At 49.1% G+C, this 20,114-nt stretch overlaps 1 protein-coding gene across 2 annotated transcripts in view; it reads right to left on the bottom strand.

Moving 5' to 3' along the window:
* The window catches only part of IGSF3 (immunoglobulin superfamily member 3), a 91,583-nt gene that overhangs the window by 47,287 nt on the left and 24,182 nt on the right, over positions 1-20,114 (bottom strand). For both annotated transcript variants that reach the window (XM_068180547.1, XM_068180549.1), the window contains exon 2: positions 16,685-17,062. In XM_068180547.1, the coding sequence (XP_068036648.1) occupies positions 16,685-17,062 (378 nt within the window). The remainder of the gene's footprint in view (positions 1-16,684; positions 17,063-20,114) is intronic.

The raw sequence follows: 20,114 nt of genomic DNA, 5'->3' as shown, positions 1-20,114 counted from the left end.
AGAAAATAGCATCTTTCTTTTCCAAAACAGGAGAAAATATGCAAAAGCTGAACCACACATGCCCCTTGGTGAGGAAGTAAGACAGCCTATACTATTAATGCCCACCAAGGAGTTTTGACGTAGCACTGCCATAGCATTGGCAAAAATACTGCATTTACAGAGTGGAATAGGGCTGCAAAAAAAGCAATCTAACTCTTCATGCCTTCTCCCCATTTCTAGAGGAGACAGAAGGCTGCTACAAATGGTAATGTAGACTTCACTTGTGGCCAATCTGGGTGCACAAACCTGGCTGAAAGAGAATGCATCTATTTTTTTGTTTTACCTACACTGTGAGTTAATCCCTATGTTTTAGGGATTAACTGGCTCTTTACACCCACCCTCAGCCATCGAGATGCCCTCAGTAATGTGGCAAGCCTTGGGTGAAGTTTTGCTGGAGCAATTCTACTGCACCCTTCCAGATGCTGCTGCCTCACAGCAGCGCTGGAAGGGGCTCCTGCCTGCCCAGCACACACCCAGGCACCACCAGCAAGGACCTCAGGCTCTGCTGGGAAGAAGGTGCTTGTGTTTAGCATCCCACAGGAAAAGCAGGTCTCACCAGCACAACCAGCTCCACAGCAGCCAGCTGTGAGCCCCGCAGAGGGAAAGTTTTTCAAAACACCCTGAATTCCCTGGCATCCCTCTGGCTGCTTTCCCTCAAAGCAGACCTCAAACCAGTCTCTCACTAGGAGGAGATAAATAAATAAAATAAAACACACCCGTGTGTGGGCTCATGCAATTTTAATCAAACTAATGTCTGCAAAAAGGGGGGCAGAGGGGCGGGGGCAGGGAGGGATTACAGTGCCACTCGTTGAAAGCGCTCCCGTTCATTCCCCATCTGCGATCCCTTCAGAGGAGTACGAGAGGCGCGCGCGGAGCTGTCTCTGCTCTAGTCACCGTCTGCTGCTCGTGTCAGCCAGAGAGCACCCCGGGGAGCCTCTCCTCTCTGCTGTGCCAGCTCATTACACGCCGACACAAGCACCTGGAGGGGGGAAAGCGATCGGGAGAGGAAACCAAGCGTCCTAAAAAACCACTCACGGCAGGAGTTAGGGAGACCAGACCCGCTTCCCCATGGGGTTGGGGGAGAAGGGGTGGCACATGGGAAGGGAGAGAGAGCACCCTGAGCTCCACTGGGAATGGTCTTGCCTCAAAGGAGCAAGGACACTGGAAGAGGAAAAGGTGGCAGGCTGACAGCCTGGACCAGGCATCAAGGCGAGTGGGTGGCAGAGGAACTCTGAAAAGGTAATTGTGGCCATCTGTGGCATGGAAGGAGAAGGCAGCAAGATGGAGCAACGGTTTGAAAAGTATTGGGTGCCATTACCTGCAGAAGTGCCAGGCAAAAAGCTGGAGCTGCAGGAGGGTGAGAGAAGCTAGTGGCTTGTGGGAATATAGTGATGTTTGCCAGCTGTGCCAATGTCTGATGTGCTTCAGAGGTGAAGAAGAGGAGCTCATGGCAAGAGGAGAAGGGGAGCTCCATCTCTCACCTGACCATGCAGCCCTGCAAGCCTCCATCCCTGCCTCTCATCGGGCCTGCTGCTAAGCCAGCAACACCAATGCTCACCAGCCTCACAAAGGAACACAAAATGCTTAGTAACCATTTGGGAAGTGGTCCATTCACCTCAATACCTCCCTCGGGGATACCCGAGAGCCACCAGCTGCAGGGAGAGGCAGAGGCGACTGAGCTGCTCAGGGGGGGCTCAGGTATTAACCTGCCCCCAGCCCCTGGGACCTGGACACAGCTCCCAGATGGGGATTAAAGCCAGCTAAATGAGAATTTCAAACACACACCCTGCAGCAGCAAATAATCAGGTGCCAAGAAGGAGATTAACCCTGTGGGGCTGGAGGAAACAAAGGCGTAAGAGCCAGTCTGTTTAAGAAGTTGCTGCTGCTGCTTCTCCCAGATGAACACAAATCTGACCAGGAGGAATCTGAGGGCAGTGCCTGCATAAGAAATACTGATTGCTAAGAAATATAAGCCTCTGATTTCAAGCAGATCTACAACAAGTGGCACGAAGATCCCTGCAATAGCTGCTAGGCAGAGGCGGTGAGTCAGGTAGTCTCCCACCCAGGTTGTACCACAGGATGCATGGAGCTTCAGAGCTTATTTTAGCTGACGGTGAGCAGAGCACAGAGCGTCCTGCAGCAGTTCCTGCTCTGCCAGCTCCCAGACCTACAGCAGGCAGCACACAGCACCTTTGAGCACTGACTGCTGTGCCCTGACAGATGAGAAACAGCTCCTCATCTGGAGTCAAAGTGACACACAGGCCACTGATGGAGCAGCCAGGCTATGGGGATTCCCTTCACAGGTCACAAAGCCTGATTGTTTTGGGGACACACACACCAGCCAAGCTGGAGAGGTTGCTGTACCTGCAGGGCCAAAAGAGCAGTGCCCTGGTCAGCATTTACGTGTTCAGGGGACCATCCATTCCAAGCCAAGATGGCAGAGAAGGAGGAACTGCTCCTCATTTGCAAGCAGATGCTGCCAGGGCTCCTTTTGGGAGCAGGCTCTTCCTGCACTCTGCTGGCAGGATAAAGCTGTGAGAGACGTGCTCCTTACTCAGGGGCTAGCTGTGTGTCATGACAGGCTTCAAGAGACACATCCCTAATGCTCGTGCCGCTGCAACAGGAACATGGTTCCCAGTCAAGCAGCCTCCAGCAATACCACCTTGGGCTGTGATCTTGTCAGGTTTCATAAGCTTAATCAGGCTCTGCTCTGGCTGGCGTACAGGGGTTTCACAGACAGGCTGGCTGGCCGTCCTGCTGCTCCACACAGCATCCCTGAACGCTCAACAGCAGTGCTAAGCCCTGGCAGCCAACGAGAGGACTCACATTTCAGTCTTGTCAACTTCAACCAGAAGATAGTAAGGGACAGGGTGGGTGGCCCTGTGGGCATCAGCTCAGTGGACCAATAACAGGGCTGGGACTGTGGTGCCTGGCTCTAACTCATGACACTTTAGCAGTGATGGAAAGCACCTTCTAGCCTTTAAGTGAGAGATTCGAGGAGGGGAGGGTTCTACAGTGGCTCCTGGGGGCACACGTGTCATCTCAAACATCTCATTCGTGCCAACTGCCCACAGTTATCCGGCTGAACTTAGCCCAACCAGAGCATCCTGTGGCCCGAACATACCACAGGACACAGCAAGTCCATCTTGCTGCTCTGATGGTCTGTGACAGGGCTGCCTGCAGAAACTCATCCCAGTTCTGCCAGGGGCAGCTCAGCACCCATGCAGCACCCTGAGCTAGTGCTGCACTTTTCACAGCAACAGGCTCCAGCTAAGCCCAGCTCCATGGGCACAACCCAAAACCACAGCACTGCTGCCCAGCCCAGCATGCCTCTGGTGTCCTGCCCCTTCTCTCCCCTTCCCTCCATCCACACCAAACCCTCACCAAGAGGCTCTCTAAGCAGATGAGATCTGAGGAGCCCAGTGTCTCCGAGGATGGGCACACAGGACACACTGCTCTGGCCACAGACAGAGGGAGCTGAAAGGATCAGAGAGTGCCGGGCACCAGCGTCTCACTCCCCACTGCTCACCAGTCCTGTGACTCACAAAGTCACTTCAAAAGGAGCTCCTCAAAGCACCATCACTGCCTCTGACATCCCAGTCACAAAGGGAGAGGAATAAAGGGTAGGAGGCAGCAGTGCAAAGGTAATTACTGCATCCTGACAGCCCTGATGGAAGACAGCACTGAAACCCCCATTGTCTGCTCCAGAGTCAAAAGCCTGAAACAGCATCTAGGGCACTCAAAGGACACATGGAAAGGGTAGGGGAAGAGTCCCCACAAAGCCCTGCAGAAGGAGGCCAGATGGAGAGGGACTCATGTCTCTGGCAATTCAGGGGCCTCCTGCCATTGCAGGAGGGAGCAGGGACACTCCTTTCACCCCAACCACAGTCCCTCTCTGGTCATCCCCATTTCAGCTCTCCCTGCTTCAGTACCTCCAAGATGCCAACCTACACACCCCACTGCTCTTAGCAGCACAAAAACTCCCATCCAAGGTCTTCCATCTGCCACTTGTACACTCCCTCCTCCTCTTGCCTTCCCAGTGCTGCTGTTCCTGCTTTCCTTCCTGATCCCTTTCTCCCCTCCTCTCACCTTTTGCTTGGTTTTTAAGCCCCTCACCTCCATCTCCCTCAGCCCACTCACTCTCTGCTTTGCATGCCTTCCTTTGCTCTCCTTCACGCTGCCCAGCACTGGGATGACCACAACCTTCCCCTTCCTCAGTAAGGGCAGGACTGTCATAATCTCCTATCCCACAGCAGCCAAAGGGCTCCATCTTTGGCTCAGTTTACCCTGCGCCCCAGGACTCTGCCTGGAGGCAGGAACCTCTCATGCAAAGGGATGCCTTTCCCTGCACCACTCCTCTGGATATGCTTATTCACTCATCTGGCTGTTGCACTTGAGAGGGGCTGAGCTCCTAGCTTCTGCAGAAGGGAAGACACTGGAAGCACCCCCGTGACTATAGCAGACCTTTCACTCTGTCCCAGAGCACCTGCCCCTCTCAGGGCAGCCCTTCTGGCCTGCACCCACAACAAAGGAGCACCTTCGAAGCACAGAATCTCGCCAAATTATGGACTCATGCCCCTGATAAGGCCACCTCTCCACCCACCTTCCCTTCCCCACAGGTAAGCATCGCTGTACCAGTGCTCCCCCCTTCCAGCCACAGTGCCAGGTGGGCCACCCATCGGGCACAACCATCACCTGCAGTTCTGCAAGGACTCCTGTCAGTGGACAGGTGGCATCAGTACACCTGAGAGAGCTCAAAAGGTGACAACAGACTGCCAGAGCACCTATGGTCATCTGTGGCACGCTGATGCAATTATTTTGCAGTTTTTCAGTGGACACAGAGCCCAACATTAACCCTCTGATAAGTAACCTGCTGCTTTTGGATCTCTTCACTTCCATGCAGCAGCACAATGCCATAAAGAAAACTGATCTCTCTAAACCTTCTCACCCTCAGTACGTTTGGCATTACAAGTTACAATCAGGAAATGCTTTTGGTAAGAAATGGCTTTATAAAAATACTGCTCTCTTGAATAGGCAGCTAAAAATGAAGGATGACAGGGTCTGAGAAAGTTAAGTGCTCAGAGCACATCGTGCCTAGCACATAGAGGCGTTCCTGTCCAGAAAACCCTGCCTGCCATGACACACTTCCCCAGGGCAGGCATCCCTAGCTCTGCATTTCTTTGGAGAGCCCTAAGTTATCATTTTAACTCTCAAGCAGCAAGGAATAAAGCCCTGAAGGGCGCAATATGTTGAACCACAATGTCAAGGAACCGGAGCAGGGCAGAGCCGGGACACTGAAGGGCATCCAGCCCATTAGCACCAACTCAGTCATCTTGGATCCCTTAAGGCAGAGGCTCATTCAGACTTCAAATGGGGAGCAGAGCAGCCCCACCTCTTGCCTCCTCAGGGTAAAAACCACGCTTGTCTCTGTATTCTAAAGCGCCTTTGTTCGGGTTTGCCCTGTTAGCTCTGGCTTTTCTTTGTAGGCTCTCCAGAAACATCTCTTGTTGATGGCAAGGGCAAGTGGGGCGGCTAATCCCACTCCATTAGCATCCTCTGAAATACTCCAAGGACTAGGATGCTGCCTGGGTGCAGGTGGCCAGAAGGCGGCTCTCACTAAGGCAGCACGACTTCTGGATGCGTGCACACACATCCAGCCCCTGAGCAGTCTGCCATCAATAAAGCCTGCTAGAGGGGGGAAGAGGATAAAGAAACAGCCCACATGTGGCTGGAAAGGAGATTTTTCTCCTACCGCCACAGCTTTCCCAAAGCCAAAGGTCGTCACTGCTCCTCTTTTCTGAAGGTGACACAAAAACTCCTAAATTGGGGGAGCATGTTATGTATAAAAACAACTGAGCACCATCCCACAAAGGCCAGGGAGGGCGGATGGGACACCCCCAGCCCCCCATGCTCCTGGGGGCTGCAGCAGCACAGCCCCTGATACCCCAGGGGGCAGATAAAAGGCTGACAGAAGCCATCCCCCTCCTCATGATGACCCAGCAGTGCCTGCAGCACTCTCATGATCCTTGCAGCCCTCCTCTCCATTACATTTCCCATTTATAAACAGCTGTTTGGCAGTATTACTAATCAGTGCTGCATGGAATAATGTTACTTTTCCCACCACACTATGTTATCTTCTATCCTCCCCACCTCCAGCTGCTGCTTTCCTTCCACCACCCCCAGCCTGGAAAGCAATAATACATTTCTTCATTTTATTCAGGCTCTACTGTTCTGATAGCACAAACAATTTACTTGCAACCCATGAAAAAAAAACAACCCGGAAAGTTGGGTGTTTTTTTAAAATTAAATACTGGTAAACCCACTTAAAATAAATACTTGCTGAAGGAATATCAGCTGGAGACTGCTCTCTGACTTATAATAATCCCACTGCGCCCAGGGAAATCCTCTTAAACCTATATCAGATAAAGATTGTAAAACTGTTAGGGGGCTAAACTGACAGGGCAGACACACAATCAAGATGGAAAATTTCTCTCCCCAACTTCTCCTTACCAAGGGCCAGCTCTGTCCCAGTGCAGGTCAGCTTTCCTTCTCAGCACATAAAGCAAAGCCCTGCACCACCTGGAGCTAAAGGGAGAGGGGAGGAAGGCCACTCCTGCCAGGGCTTTGGGCTGAGGGAGGAGGAATAGGCTGCTGTGGGACTCTAAAGCACCAAAGAATTGTCTTCCCTTTCCCATCTCTCCTGTGAGTAGCATAAGCAGGGCAGAAACCCTCTGGAGCTTTAAACCTAAAGAAATTCCCCCATCTCCCCCTTCCCCCAACTCTTCTCCAGATGCTCAATAGCAACATCTCTAATTAGAGATAAGGATTGCAAATCATGGGAGCTAGGAGTGGGACAGCAGCAGTAGGATTTCAAGTTTAGTGCTATCTTATCTGAGATGACAGAAAAGATCTGATGTAGATTGGTAATGCTCCTAGGAGAAACTTGTGCTGCTCTGTGGTTTGCTTGAGCACTGGCCACCAGTTTCACTTCGTTGGTTTTGCAATTTTTCAACAAGATGTACATCCACACCACAGGGAGCATTTTGTGGCACAGAGCTGAGCAATGGGTACTGCACTCATCCTCTGCTATGTGGAGACTCCACTGTTCATCACCAGACCTACTTGTTCTCCAAGAGAACTCAAGGAAAGCATCACATCAACAGCAGAAACAGCTGCCCCTGCCTCTCAGAAGTGCAGAGCAACCAAAGCTGAGGCACTGGAATTAAAGAACAAATAAAACAATCCTCCAGGGAAAACAAATTAAGAAAAAAAAAAAAAAAAAGAAGAGTGAGAGGAAGAGTATGAACAGCAAAAACCTCCCGAGGAAAGCGCAGCAGGAAAAATAGGAAACGTGGAATGCGAAGTTTTTGGTGCTAATCGAATAAGGGGCCGCTCCATTGCAGGATTTCTCAGTGCTGCAGCTGGCTGGAGCCACGGGGACCGTATTCCACTTTCAGAGTTCACTGAGCAATTGCTAAGGCAGGGGACGGGTGCCATATGTCACCAGCTGCGCTCACAGTCGTCGCTGTCCCCGTTTAACGCTGGGAGACTCTTTGGAGGCACACGAGCACGGAAACCTGCACACTTTGAGCCTCTTCCCCGCCACCCGGCACTCCAAAAAGGCCGCCAGAAATGCCAACAGGCTCTGCCAGTGACAGTGGGAGAGGGTCCCCGTGCCAGGGAGCCACCAGGCCGTGCTGGCTGCTCAGTGCCCAGCACCGGCAGGGAGGTGCAGGTGGAAGAAGAGATGGGTGTCCCTGAGCTCCTCTCCAGCCCCTGGAAAGCTGCCGAGTGCACAGGAGGTAGGAGGCAGGTACCAGGCTCTGCCCGTCCCACTTTGCAGCCTGCTGGCTCCACCACCTGCTCACCCAACCCAGCCCAGCTCCTTCTGGCTCTCCTTTTGTGCGCAGTAATTCTTTTCTTATATTTTGGAGCTTCTCTTAGTTCTGCATATAGTGAGAAAGTAATCATTTGTGGGGGACAAAAAAGGATTTGGAAGTGCCCACACAACATTAGGAGGAAATGTTGAATTCAGGATGGGAGATAGCATTAAACTGTTTCAACACCAGACAACCTTTTGCCCTGGGCTTGAACCTAGGATGCTGAGTAACCCACTGGTGGTAGAGCTGGTTTTCAAATGCACCAGGATCTCTGACTAAAGATTCTTCTATCCTACTTAAACACCTTTGTATCCTTTACCTCTTCCCAGCACATCATGTCAATATACACAACTAGCCTATGCCACCAGTCTCTCTACTCAGGGGGACGGACTGAAAGGCATTCTACAAAACATGGCAATTATGATTACCAAACACCTCATTTTACCAGGAACTGGCAAAGCACATGGGAAGAGTCAGCATGAGAAGCAAAAACAAGACATGGTCTGAGCAGGGTTGTGTTTTCAGCAATTCCTTTCAGGGCAGCACAGGACCCCAGGCCCTGCAGCCTCACTGAGACTGAGGAGGCACAGGGCTCAGCAAAGAGCAAGTGCCACATTCCCATCACCCTGAGGGACGCCTGAGAGGAGCCAGACACGGCTGGAGAGCAGACTGGAGGGCACGACTCTGAGCCTTCAGAAAAGAGGCTTTTCCAGGAAAGGCTGCTTAGTTTTCAAAATCATTTTAGCTGACTGCCCTGATGCTACGATTCGGCTCGGCGCTGCACAGAAACCCACCCAAGCAAAACACTGCAGCTCTTTACAGTCTGAGGGCAAGTCAGCATTCGGGGTTCCACGCCTGCCTTCCTGAAAAGGAAGGGATGTAGAAAGTCTGGAAGCAAGAGGGCTCATTTTAAAGACAAGCCTAGATCTGTGAGCAGAGGGCCGTGCAATTGCCTGAGGCTGTATTAATTTACATTTTTAGAAATGGCTTTTAGAATACATTTTTTTCTTACAATGCATCGGTGCAAGTGTATAGGTATGTCCAAAAAAGGACACATATTGTCATTGTAATTGTTCTCCACATGCTAGCTAAATTTAAAAAAGTACCTCTGCCTCAAAGGGGACAGTATAGGAAAAACATATGGAATACAGTGATGTGTTCCAAATGTGTCTAATGCCAGGTTTTTGAGAAATGGGTAGGTGGATGGCATAAAAAAAGAAAGAAAGAATCAGATCCCCAACTGAGAGTCCTTCCCACAAAGCATGTCATGCCACCAAGTTGCTTGAGGTTTTGAAGGACAGGGCAGAAAGGCGAGGGAGGGGAAGAAGAAACTGAAGAGAGAAACAAAAGAGTGGATACAATGGATTACCTATTTTTTAGGCATAGTCTGCCCACCATTTGTTCCATTTCTCCTGCACATTCAGAGGTACAGAAGTGATGCAATGTAATACAACAATAAGAAAGAAAAAGCCAGGCAAGCAATTCCAACAGGAAAGAATAGGAGATTGCATACTGCAACAAAACAGGAATAACTGGAAGTGTTTAGCAGAAAAACACAATAACATGGGATGAGAAAAAGACACACAAAATGAGTGAGCCCTGTCCCACTATGCGAGGACACACACACAGATTCCTGTTTTAAGCCACCAGCTCTAACCTGACTGGTATCTACAAAAGAGTGGTTTAGGAAGCACAAGGAATAAGCAGCCCGTGGAATTCACTGCCAGATTGTACATGACTAAAGCTCAGGGTTGCCTGTGCCGGGCTCCCACGTACCTGCCCACGGCACTGCAGATCACCGGCCCCCCAGTCTGGCAGTGCCTATCAGCCTCACAGTTTCTGCCAGGGGAAAACTGGGTGAGCTTAGGCAGCTACACTTTCAAGATAGCAAAAATGACTAAGCAGGACAGGAGATGAATCCTATTCAGCATTATTACCAGGCAGAGCTGAAATAAAAGCCTTTGTTTTTAACTCCCGCTATGTGAGGAGCTCAAAGCCCATCACAATTATTTAGCATAGACTTTGTGAAAGGCTTGTGTGCTATTATCCCTAATTTTACCAGCTGAAAAATGGTGAGAGAGATGGATTGCACCATATCCAGGGATATGCAGCAAGTTGGCAGCATAACAGGGCTGAATGCCTGTAGCATCTCAAACCAGGTGCAATTCCCCAGGCTCTGGCCACAGGAACTGCAAGAGGTAAATATGTTTATCCCTCCCCACTCCTCCCCCATTAACAGACAAATACTTCCCTTCCATCCATAGCAGGAACAGAAAGAAAAAGCAGAGGAGCATAGGTCAATATTTTTTGTGAAGGTTACTACAGAGAGAATTGGGCATGTAAAGGAGGACAATAAGAACAAAATAACCTGTGTCTAGCTGCAAAGGACCACCTATAAGAAGGCATTTGATTTTTTTTTTAAATCCCTTTTTAATGCCAGCTAAAGGGTAATTTGAAAGTGAAGGACATTTTACTCCTCTGGGGAGCTAATTACTGCAACAAGCACAGCCCAAACAGGCGAAGATGAATGTAACTCACACAGCACAACACCATTCCTGCAGCTCACTTTGTTTAACTCACACAGCTTGGCCAGATAAGGCACACACATGTTTCATGGAGGTAGCCAAGCTGCCAAGACAGACTAAGAGAGATTAGGACATCTGTGCTTAGGATTTCCAAGTTCCACCTTCATACACCAGAGTAGAGCAATAGAGACAAACTCCAGCAACCTCACTAGAGAAAAAAGAATAATATGAAATATAAAAAAATATGCCAGAAAAAAAATAATTTGGGGATGTAAAATAGGTCCTTGGTGTTCTCACCTGGTTGAGATCATCAATGTTATGGCATTATTTAGCTCTGACCCTCCAAACTCCTTTATTTAGCATTAAGCGTCCAAAATGCTGCCTAACAGTGGTTCCTTTCTGCAGTGCAGCCAAGTAGCTCATCACAGGACAATTCAGGGTGGAAGGGACCTTGGGGGTCTGTAGTGCAGCTACAGGGTCAAGCAGAGTCAGCTATAGGGTCAGCCAAGGCCAGTCAGAGCTTGATCTTGTCAGGTCCTGAAAGCCTCCAGAGATGAAGCCTTTGCAACCTTTCAGGACAGGCTGAACTGCTTATTTTGATTTTTGCCCTATTGTAGCTTATCTGCAAAAAGCCTGGTCTCCCCAGGACACAAGCTGCTCATTCAAGTACAGTGACAAACACTTTTCCCTGTCTCTCAGGTGAAGACAAAGAAAAAAAAAATGCAGCACAGAAAGAAGAGCCCCCAAAGACTTCTATCAAAACTGGTAGGTCCTTGTCTCTGAGGTTGCCATCTCTCTCCTCGACACCTGCCTCAAGCAAAGCCACCTTCAGCCCTGCTGACAGCTGGAATAAACCAGCAGCCACCAAGGTCCATGTGCCCCACATGGAGAGAAGTGACTGCTCTCATGCAGGCTGCCAGGAGCAGACTGTGCTCTCCCAAATCCAAACTGTGACGTGACTTTCTCCCTCTACTCTGTGCTCAGACAGATCACGTATGGCAGCACTTGACGAAGAACAAGGGAAGCTGCTGGCAACAAGCAGCAGCAGCTGGTATGGGATAATAAAAGTTCTTTTTTTTTTTTTCTTGCTTGCTAACACTCTTTCGCTCAGCAGAGAGTTCCTGGAGGTTTTTGGTGTCAAGTTCAACAAAACAGACCTGCTTTTTTCTCTTGAAGGCTTGTCTGAGACACATGCAGCTCCCTCCTTTCTAGTACTAAGTGTCTGGCCTGCATAAATCTTTCTTCCATCTCCCATGCCACCAAAGCCTCTCAGACGCACCCTACACTTGTCCTCCCTGTCCCAGCCACAGGCTTGCAAGTGGCCACACCGTTACAGACCACAGCTGCAGGGCACAGAGGATCCTGAAGGCAAACTCCTAAAGGCATGGTTTAAGTGCCCATGGACTCTGTGCAGAGAGCTGCAAGTGCCTTGGGCAGCTCAGCATTAGGAGACAAGACCCCACCATGCAGAGCCATAGCCAGCCCTGACCTCAGGCAGAGAGGCAGATGGCTCTTCACCCCATCAATGTCCTTGCCCACCACCACTCCCAAGCTTGGCACGGTGTAGAAGCTTCACCACAATGGGGCTACCAGCCAAAAAACCACACAGATTCCCTGGAAGCCATCACAGGTAACACAGGACACAGGAGAACAGGACAGAGGCCAAGGCACCAACCTACCCAGGCAGAATAAGACCAGTGATAAATAGCAAGAGAGCAAAAGTGTGACCAGGTTGACAGGGCAGCCACTGAATAGCACCTAGGCAGCACAAAGCCTCTCTGCCCTCTGTGACCTAAGCCTAGCTGGAAGAAGGTCCTGGTGACCATCCCTGCAGGCACTACCACCAGCTCCACAGCAGCCCCTGCCCACTGCAAAGGCAGCTGTGTGTTTGAGTGCTCCTTGTTTCTCAAGTCTTCACTGACATTGCTTCTTCCCAGTCTGTGGTACCGTGGGGACTGTGGTCTCCTCCCATCCAAACCCCTTTCATTTTTTTGCTTTACCTTGTTTAGGATTGATGCTGTACAGCTGCTTCCCCCAAAATAAAGACTAAAAGACCTGCCACCTCCTCAAGTGCTTTGAAACCTTTCCTCCCGCTCTATCACTACCTGTTTAAGAAAAACCTCAAAGCTTGATTTCTTCCCTCAAATCACTTACTCTGAAAAAGATCTCAGCGTTTTTGGGAGCACAGATGAAAAAAACACTGAGATAAAAGTCTGAAACTTCTGAAGAGGTTAGACCTGGGCCTCTTCACTGTTATCTAAGTAAGGGTACAGGCACACAAACAATTCATTGCAGAGATATAGTGGAGTACAAATTTGCAGTGACTCAGGCTCTTTGAAGGAATTGCCATGTGCTCAGTTCTACCCTGCAGCAAAACACAAGTTTACCCATCAACAGCAGAAGCACAAACCAGCACCTCAATTTGCATAGCACTCCTGCAGCTTCACCAACTGAGTTGCTGCACAGAAATCTCCTCCTCTCCTCTTCTGCCCATATTTCAGGAGTTAAGAAAAGGGATAATTCCAATAGCAATCTGGAAAATACTGTTGTCTTGTCAGTGGTGATGCTGTGCTTCTGGGATGCTGCTTTCCTTCACCTGCAAATCCTTTGCTGTCCCTTAACTTCTAAAAAAAGCAAAGGGACAGTCCACATAATTATCCCAGCCAGCAACAAGCAGGACCCCAATACAACTGTGTGCATTGTCCCCTGACCCATGATTTAATCACCCCAATTTAAATTTTGTAACTCCCCTCTTCAGTACACCCAAGTTGTCTTCCCAATTCAACCACAAAGTCAAAATTCCCACCAGCTGCTTAGAAGCCTGATTGGGCAAGTCTCCAAAAGCAGCCAAGTTTATAGCCACTAGTGTCTAGCTTGAGTCTAACATGAAGGATCTCTCTTAAGTCAACACAGAGAACGATGCACTGAATTTAAACAAAGATGGACTGCTCTCCAGATTTGTCTTTTTCTATCTTCTGATGGCAGATATTGCCTGGATATCTACCTTAGGCAGCGAGTCTGGTATTAAACGGGTGGCAGACAACTCATGAAATTGTCCAAAATATTTTCCTGCCACCCTGAGTAAAGAGCATGAACTAGCCTCAGCAATTCTGTGTCAGCCTCAGGCAACTGAAATCTGAAGGCAAACAACAGAGTTGCAGACTTTGTACATGGGCTAATCCTTTCTCATAAATCAGTCACAAGGCCATGGTTCTACAACATCCTAAAGAGCTGCACCCCTTCTTTTTTTTTTTTTACCCCACCTCCCTCAGCACCTAAAACTCAGTCTGAGATGTCCTACATTCTTCTCCTAACACTTTTCACAGCCCAGGCATAACTCCATCGTCACAAAGGTGCAGCTCAGGGGGGGGATGAGAAGAGGAGCAGTAAGATACAAAAAGGCTTGTTTTTGAAGCAATTTTTGAAGACTGGTGAAGAAGATTAAGCCTTGATACACATGCCCACATGGCAGAAGGCCTTTGAACCACATGACTGGCCTCATTCCTAGCTTCAGTGAGATTAGCACTTGTGTTGCATGCCTAAAATTCAGATAAGAGTCCCACAGAGTGCCTGGGGAGCACTTCTTACTCCAAGCCATCACAGACATCAGGTCCTCAAAGCAGTACTAGACTGTGGCCAAAGTCTCAGTGAGGGAAAAGGAATCTGGAGTGGCAACATTAATAATGGGAGAGGGACCATGCTTGCTGTTCATGAGGTATAGATAAGTGTACTTTCAAGCCAAACTGGCATGTCTCTGAAGCTGACAAGATTATTTTTTAGCAGCCTCAGAGCCCTGGAGACACAGCCTTCAACAATGCTCAGATGGCAGGAGCAGAACACATCCCAGCTGCTCTGCTGCAAGCTGAAATGCCCTGGTGCAGACAGCAGCCCCATGTGCTGCTGCACCAGTGTCCCATGCAGCTCCACCGCCACAGGGCTGAATCATGAAGGTAGAAAAGAGGAGAAACTCCTCCTTTAGCTCTTTCCTCAAACCACAGGACACAACAATTCCAAGGTCCCAGAGCAGCAAGCCTAAAATCAACACTGCTTCAAAGCCATCCACTTCACACATAAGTGCAGAGAATAGAGATGCTAACAAACCTGTCTCCCTTCAGGCTTTGCTGCTGCCAGAAAAGAGCCACTCAATCTAACGAGTCAATTAAAAATTCATAACTGGATGAATGAAAAAAAAAAAAAGTTTGGTTCTTTTTCTGAGAAAATGAGAACAGTAACTCTTTTCTGTACCTCTTCTTGCATATTGTCTGCAGAAACAAAACCAGCCTGAAAAACGCCAACCTATAGTTGAGAACAAAAGTAACAGGAAAACAGAAAGGACCTGTGATCTGCCCAGCTCTGCAGAGAGGAGCCCATTTCCCCAGAAGGACTTCAGGGTCCAACAAAGTTGAAGTCAGCACCACTTCCCATGAATGAGAGGCAGAAGGAAGGTTCTCTGTAAGGGCCTGCTGTCTACAGGTCATTGATGGGAGCACTCTGAAAAATTCAGTTTCTGTCAAGAGTTTGGCTAACCCCACAGAAAGGAACCTACATAGATGCACATGTTCAAAATGCAAGTGACCCTAAGTCATTTCCAAAGTGAATTTTCAGAAATGAATTAAGCTAAACCAAATTAGGGCCCAAAATCCTGAGCGCAAGCATAGATGAAGGGGATGTGATTTAACTAATCCACTAGAAGTTACTTTAGATCAATTTTCTTGAGTATCTCTGACACATGTAAGCCCCAAAGCCAATGTCCTCCAAGCACTGATCATGCGTGTCTACAGACTCCCAAATCTTACTAGTTTGTAGCTGTGGAAAGGGAAGGACAGAGGAAAAACAGATCAACCCAGCTTTGGCTCGCCAGACTCTTGGGAGAGCAGTGGAGGAGCTTCCCACTGCCCAGCCAGTGGATATGCTGACTGTGCTCAGCTCCAGCTCTTTGGCAGAGCCACCCAGAATCCATCCAACCCCACCCTGCCCCTAGGCACTTTTTTCAGTGGGTGTTGGTTCCAATGGGTTTCACTCTCCAAGATGACTTAACAAAAGCAGCGCTGACTCAGTCTTGTTTAAACTGCAGTGGGAACAGCAAATCCAGACACCTAAAGCAAATTACAGACCTACAAATAAAAAACAGAATACTCAGGCATCTATCCCCCAACCACTCATGGACACCAGATGGCAAAAAAGGCACCTACATAAGTACCTACACCCATGCTGTGGAGCTTCACCTGGGAGAGTGGCTGGGCTTGCACCTCTGAAGGAAAGAGGCCAAGGCCATGCAAGCTGGAGGCAAGAAGCTCAACCCAAAGGAAGGCTATTGTGATTGAAATCATATCCTGGCTCCTTTCACACTGGATTTCTTGTGTCAACACAGCCTGAACCAGCAACACCACCACGGGCTGGATAACGTCAAAGTGGTTCCAAGCTGCAGCCTCATAAACACGTCCTAAGGAAAGCAAGCCTGCTTGCTGTCTGTGGGCTTGAATTTGCTAGAGAGGGGTCTGTGTTGCAAAGGAGCTCTTTTAGGGATCCTTCAGCCAAAGAGTTGGATGGATGGAAGCTATTTGACTGCTGTTAGCTGAGTTAGACACTTCAAATACTGCTTTGAGATACAGAAAGCAAGCTGAAGCTTGAAAAGGTCAAATCTTCTAGTTGAAGAGGTGCTGTGGAAATACTCCAGGTTTTAAAAGTACCTGTTTTTGATGTTTCTAACACAAACCAAAAAAAAAATCCCAAACCAGCTTCTCCACACTCATCTACAGACAGCTCAATCTGCTCAGTGGTTTCAGGATGTATTGAGCACTGCTGTAAGAGCCTGAAGATGACCATCTCCCCTGTTCCCTTTTATGTGCTGCTCATTACTACTCCTCTCTTCCCTGCTCAGTTATTTCACCACCTTTGGCAAGCAGCTCTTTGGTCTGTGACTTGTGCCATCTGACACAGCCTCCCTGCCCCTTTCCCTCTGCGTAAATCAGTCCCACGTCCGTCTTGCTTTCAGCCATGGCTTCAAACGCTCCTCTGCCCAGCCGTGCTGCCCGGTGTCTCATTTTTATAAGGGCCTTATTTGGGAAGAAAGCTCACTATTTCCTGTGCCTCTATACCATGATTTCCTGCAATTCACACCACTGTGCCACCTGCTCACCGGATTTTTATCTGACAGCCTACGCAGACCACGCTGCACACGTGCTGTTGAAGGGTCTGACACCCCACCGGGCCAGCCACGCCGCGAGCAGGACAGCTTACCCACGAGGTTCATCTTGGCGCTGTAGCTGCCGAAGTACCTCTCGTCGGTGTTGGGCGTGTGGCACTCGTACTGGCCAGCATCGCGGTCCTGCAGCTCGGTGATGTGCAGCAGCACGGCGTCCCCCTGCAGCCGCTCCACAAAGATGCCGCGGCTGCGCACGCGCTGGGTGTAGATGGCGTAGGGGAACGAGGGGTCCACGGTGCTGACGATCTGCACCTCCCGCTCGGGGGCCGAGGGCAGGTAGATGGACCACTGGAAGTTCTGCTCTGCTGGGCCCTGGTAGCCGCTCACCTTGCACCACAGGGTGACGTGGGACCCCTCCGTGCGGTAAAGGGGTCCCTCCTGCACCGTCACTTGCCGCTGGGCCAGTGCCATGCCTGTGGGAGGAGAGGAGCCCAGCGTTACTGACCCGCAGACAATGCCCACACCTGCACCCTGATATATCCCCACCCTTGCAAGGCCTCACACCCCGTTTTACATCTGGCACATCAGGCTCTGGCACAGCACCCCCGAGTCACACTGCAGAATTCTTGCTGACTCAATGGAAGTGTTTTAAAAAACACCCCGCAAAAGAAGCAGCTTTGAGGTAACATAAACCCCTTGTTTGGAAGCTTTAAGAACCCAGGCGTGAAAGGGCAATGCACCACGCAGTAACAAATCAGAAACTCAAGGTGACAGGTCTTTGTTTTCAGTACTTTTAATTTCCAACTCTTAGCAACCCATGGAGAGAGGCCGGGGGCTAACACTCCCTGTCCTTTGGTTGCTGGGCCACCCAACTCCAACGCCCCAGGCACTAGTCCTCCATCAGCAAACCTGCCAGAGGCTTCAGCTGGTACAAAACCCCCTTCTTCTTCCCCAAAGCCAGCACACCTTCTACATTCTCCCTTATGCTTGTAAAGGCCCACAGAGAAATATCAGGTTTCCAGCACTGCCTTCCCAAGCCTATTTGAAAGGTGTGCATTTAGCACATAACAAAACTAATAAAGTTAACGAAGGGAGCGGGCACATTACACTTTTAAAGCTCAGTGCCTGTGGCTGCTGAAGTCAGGGCCCAGTGCCCTGTGCTGTACACACGCAAACGCACGCAGCACAAAACAAAGACAGCCCCGCAGCACGGTGACCGCGATCCGCCGTATTTTTACACAGATTATGGATGGCTGGCCCTTGGGCTCGTGGCACATTACCAGCACAGCCCTCCAGGGGCCAGATAAATTACAGTAATCTATCTTGTTTGTTGCTACATCAAAGGCTGGAGGTCTGGAGACCACGGTGGGTGTTCATCGGTTATTGAGTTACCAGCAGCATGCACACATGGCAAGGCCAATCACCCTGGCTTCTGTGCCTGCTTGCTTGCCATCATAAAACAGCAATAAGCCGATTTAAAGCAGGTCCTGCATAATCACGTTTGCAAATTTCATCTCTGTGCGTCTGTACAGAGTTCCCCCCACTCCTCTAATTTTCAATAACAATGCTCAAGTCCAGAGAAGATTTTAAGCTTTCAAAAACTGGCATCTTGCAGGTGAAGAGGTAGCCTTGAATCTGGGGTTTATTGATTCAATCTCGCCCTCTGAACATCGATGTCCAGAAACGAAGTTTTTCTCCACAGCCAACCTGGACTGGAGCCAGGAGAGACGGTTCTTAGCAGCTTAAAACAAATTGTGAAAAATGGGTTCAGCACATCCATCAGGGCATGCAGCTGAACAGATGGAGTGCAATTCAAACTATTAACTTGGGCTCAGCTTGCTGCTGCTCCAAATTATGTTTCTTTTTACTCTTTATGAAATAATGTGATTTAAGGGGAGGACGAGGAAAGCTAGCACATTTGAAACAAACAGGGAGAGTAACAACAGAGGCAAACACTCCCCCATTGTTTGCTGTACCAATCTCTTCATCCTGGGGATAGATACTGCTAGAGACAACTAACACATCTACGGTGCATGCAGCCTCTTCTCTCACTCCACAAAGGCCAAAGGACAAAGCAAATATTACAGCCTTTGAAGTGAACTGTTTTCAAAGCAGCAGGAAGGACAAGATCTTTATTACACACCTAAAGACAGCTCATAATCCAATTTCTGTATGCACATGTAGCCTTGCTACAGCATACACGTATCCCACCTGCAATGACAATTAAAATTGCACCACGAGGCAAACAGGCAGTGGTAGGAATTAAAAGTTCACACACAACACTCCATCAGGTATTTCTCAGTTAAGTGCACAATTTAGTTTATCTGGCTCTTAACATGATGCTAGATTTTTTGCATAGGAGTTTTCCAGTTATCTAGTTAAAAAATAGTTATCAGAGATGGGTATTGAACTTTCCAAAGCTCACTGGAAGACCACAACCCTGGGGACCCACAGTACAGATTCTTGGTAGATGTCAAATCTCATCACCCTCACAGCCAGCACTGATGTGGGCTTCCTTCTTCCCTGGCCAGTGTTTTTTACCTTCACTGTAACTCTAACCTGGAGTTCTCCTCCAGGTTCTGAAGAGACTCACTTTCTACATTCCTCCTCTTCTATTTCCCCTTGCACTGGATTGCTGCACCTTCCTAAAGCAGCCAAAAGTGAGAGAGTTAAGAGCCTAAGGGCTCCTTGCATCCTGTTCTGGCTCCACGAGCCTAAGAAGCTGAGGGTCAGAAGAAGAAGAGTCCTGCCCAGCTCCAGTATGGATAGAAGACAAAACAGTCAGGCTTTTGCTACAACTTGCAGCAGGTTGCTTTCCCAGAGGTAAGACACAAAGGCTCAGAAGTTGGATGAACAGGCTGGATCTCCAGAGGCTGCAGTGCCAGGCTGCAAGCTCCTGCTCCAACACAGGTGGGCACAAATGCTTTTCAACACTTTAAAAAATCCCAAACAGCAGAAGCAGGAGTATTTCTCCAAAACTATTTTAATCAAGAAAGGAAAGAAGAAAAACAATCAGCCTGAGGCAGACATCCACCAGTACATGTTGTGCTCAAACAGTTACCTTTTGCATGATGTTTGGCATTTTGCAAGCTCTGAGAACTGCTTTATCCACCACACACAGTATTAAGAAGAGAACTGCATTTCTTAGTGAGCAACTGCTCTGATTAACAAAAATAACATGTCTGAGATCCCATTTAAACTCTTATCATTCCCTCTTGAAGTGAGAGAAGAGCTCACTACAGGAGGAGCTGTGTGCTCCACACCTTCCCTAGGACACCCAGGAGACAGTGATGGTGGCATTTGGCTGGTACTGCACAGGCACAGCTGGCTTTTAATTGCAAATCCAATATAATTTACTGACAACACAAGGGCTGATAGGGAGGAGGTAGTGAGCCAAGTGCTACTTTAAAATTAATAAGAAATTGCAGGTTTGCGCATCTGTTTTTTTCCAAACGACAGCAAATCCCATGCAATAAGGAGGAAGCCATCCCCCGATCCTCATCCCCTATGGATCAGGGCTATTGT

Source organism: Anomalospiza imberbis, chromosome 2 (assembly GCF_031753505.1).
Source record: "Anomalospiza imberbis isolate Cuckoo-Finch-1a 21T00152 chromosome 2, ASM3175350v1, whole genome shotgun sequence".
In the NCBI taxonomy this organism is placed as follows: Eukaryota; Metazoa; Chordata; class Aves; order Passeriformes; family Viduidae; genus Anomalospiza; species Anomalospiza imberbis.
Note: the sequence above shows the minus strand (reverse complement) of the source record. Positions and strands in the feature narration are given on the sequence as shown.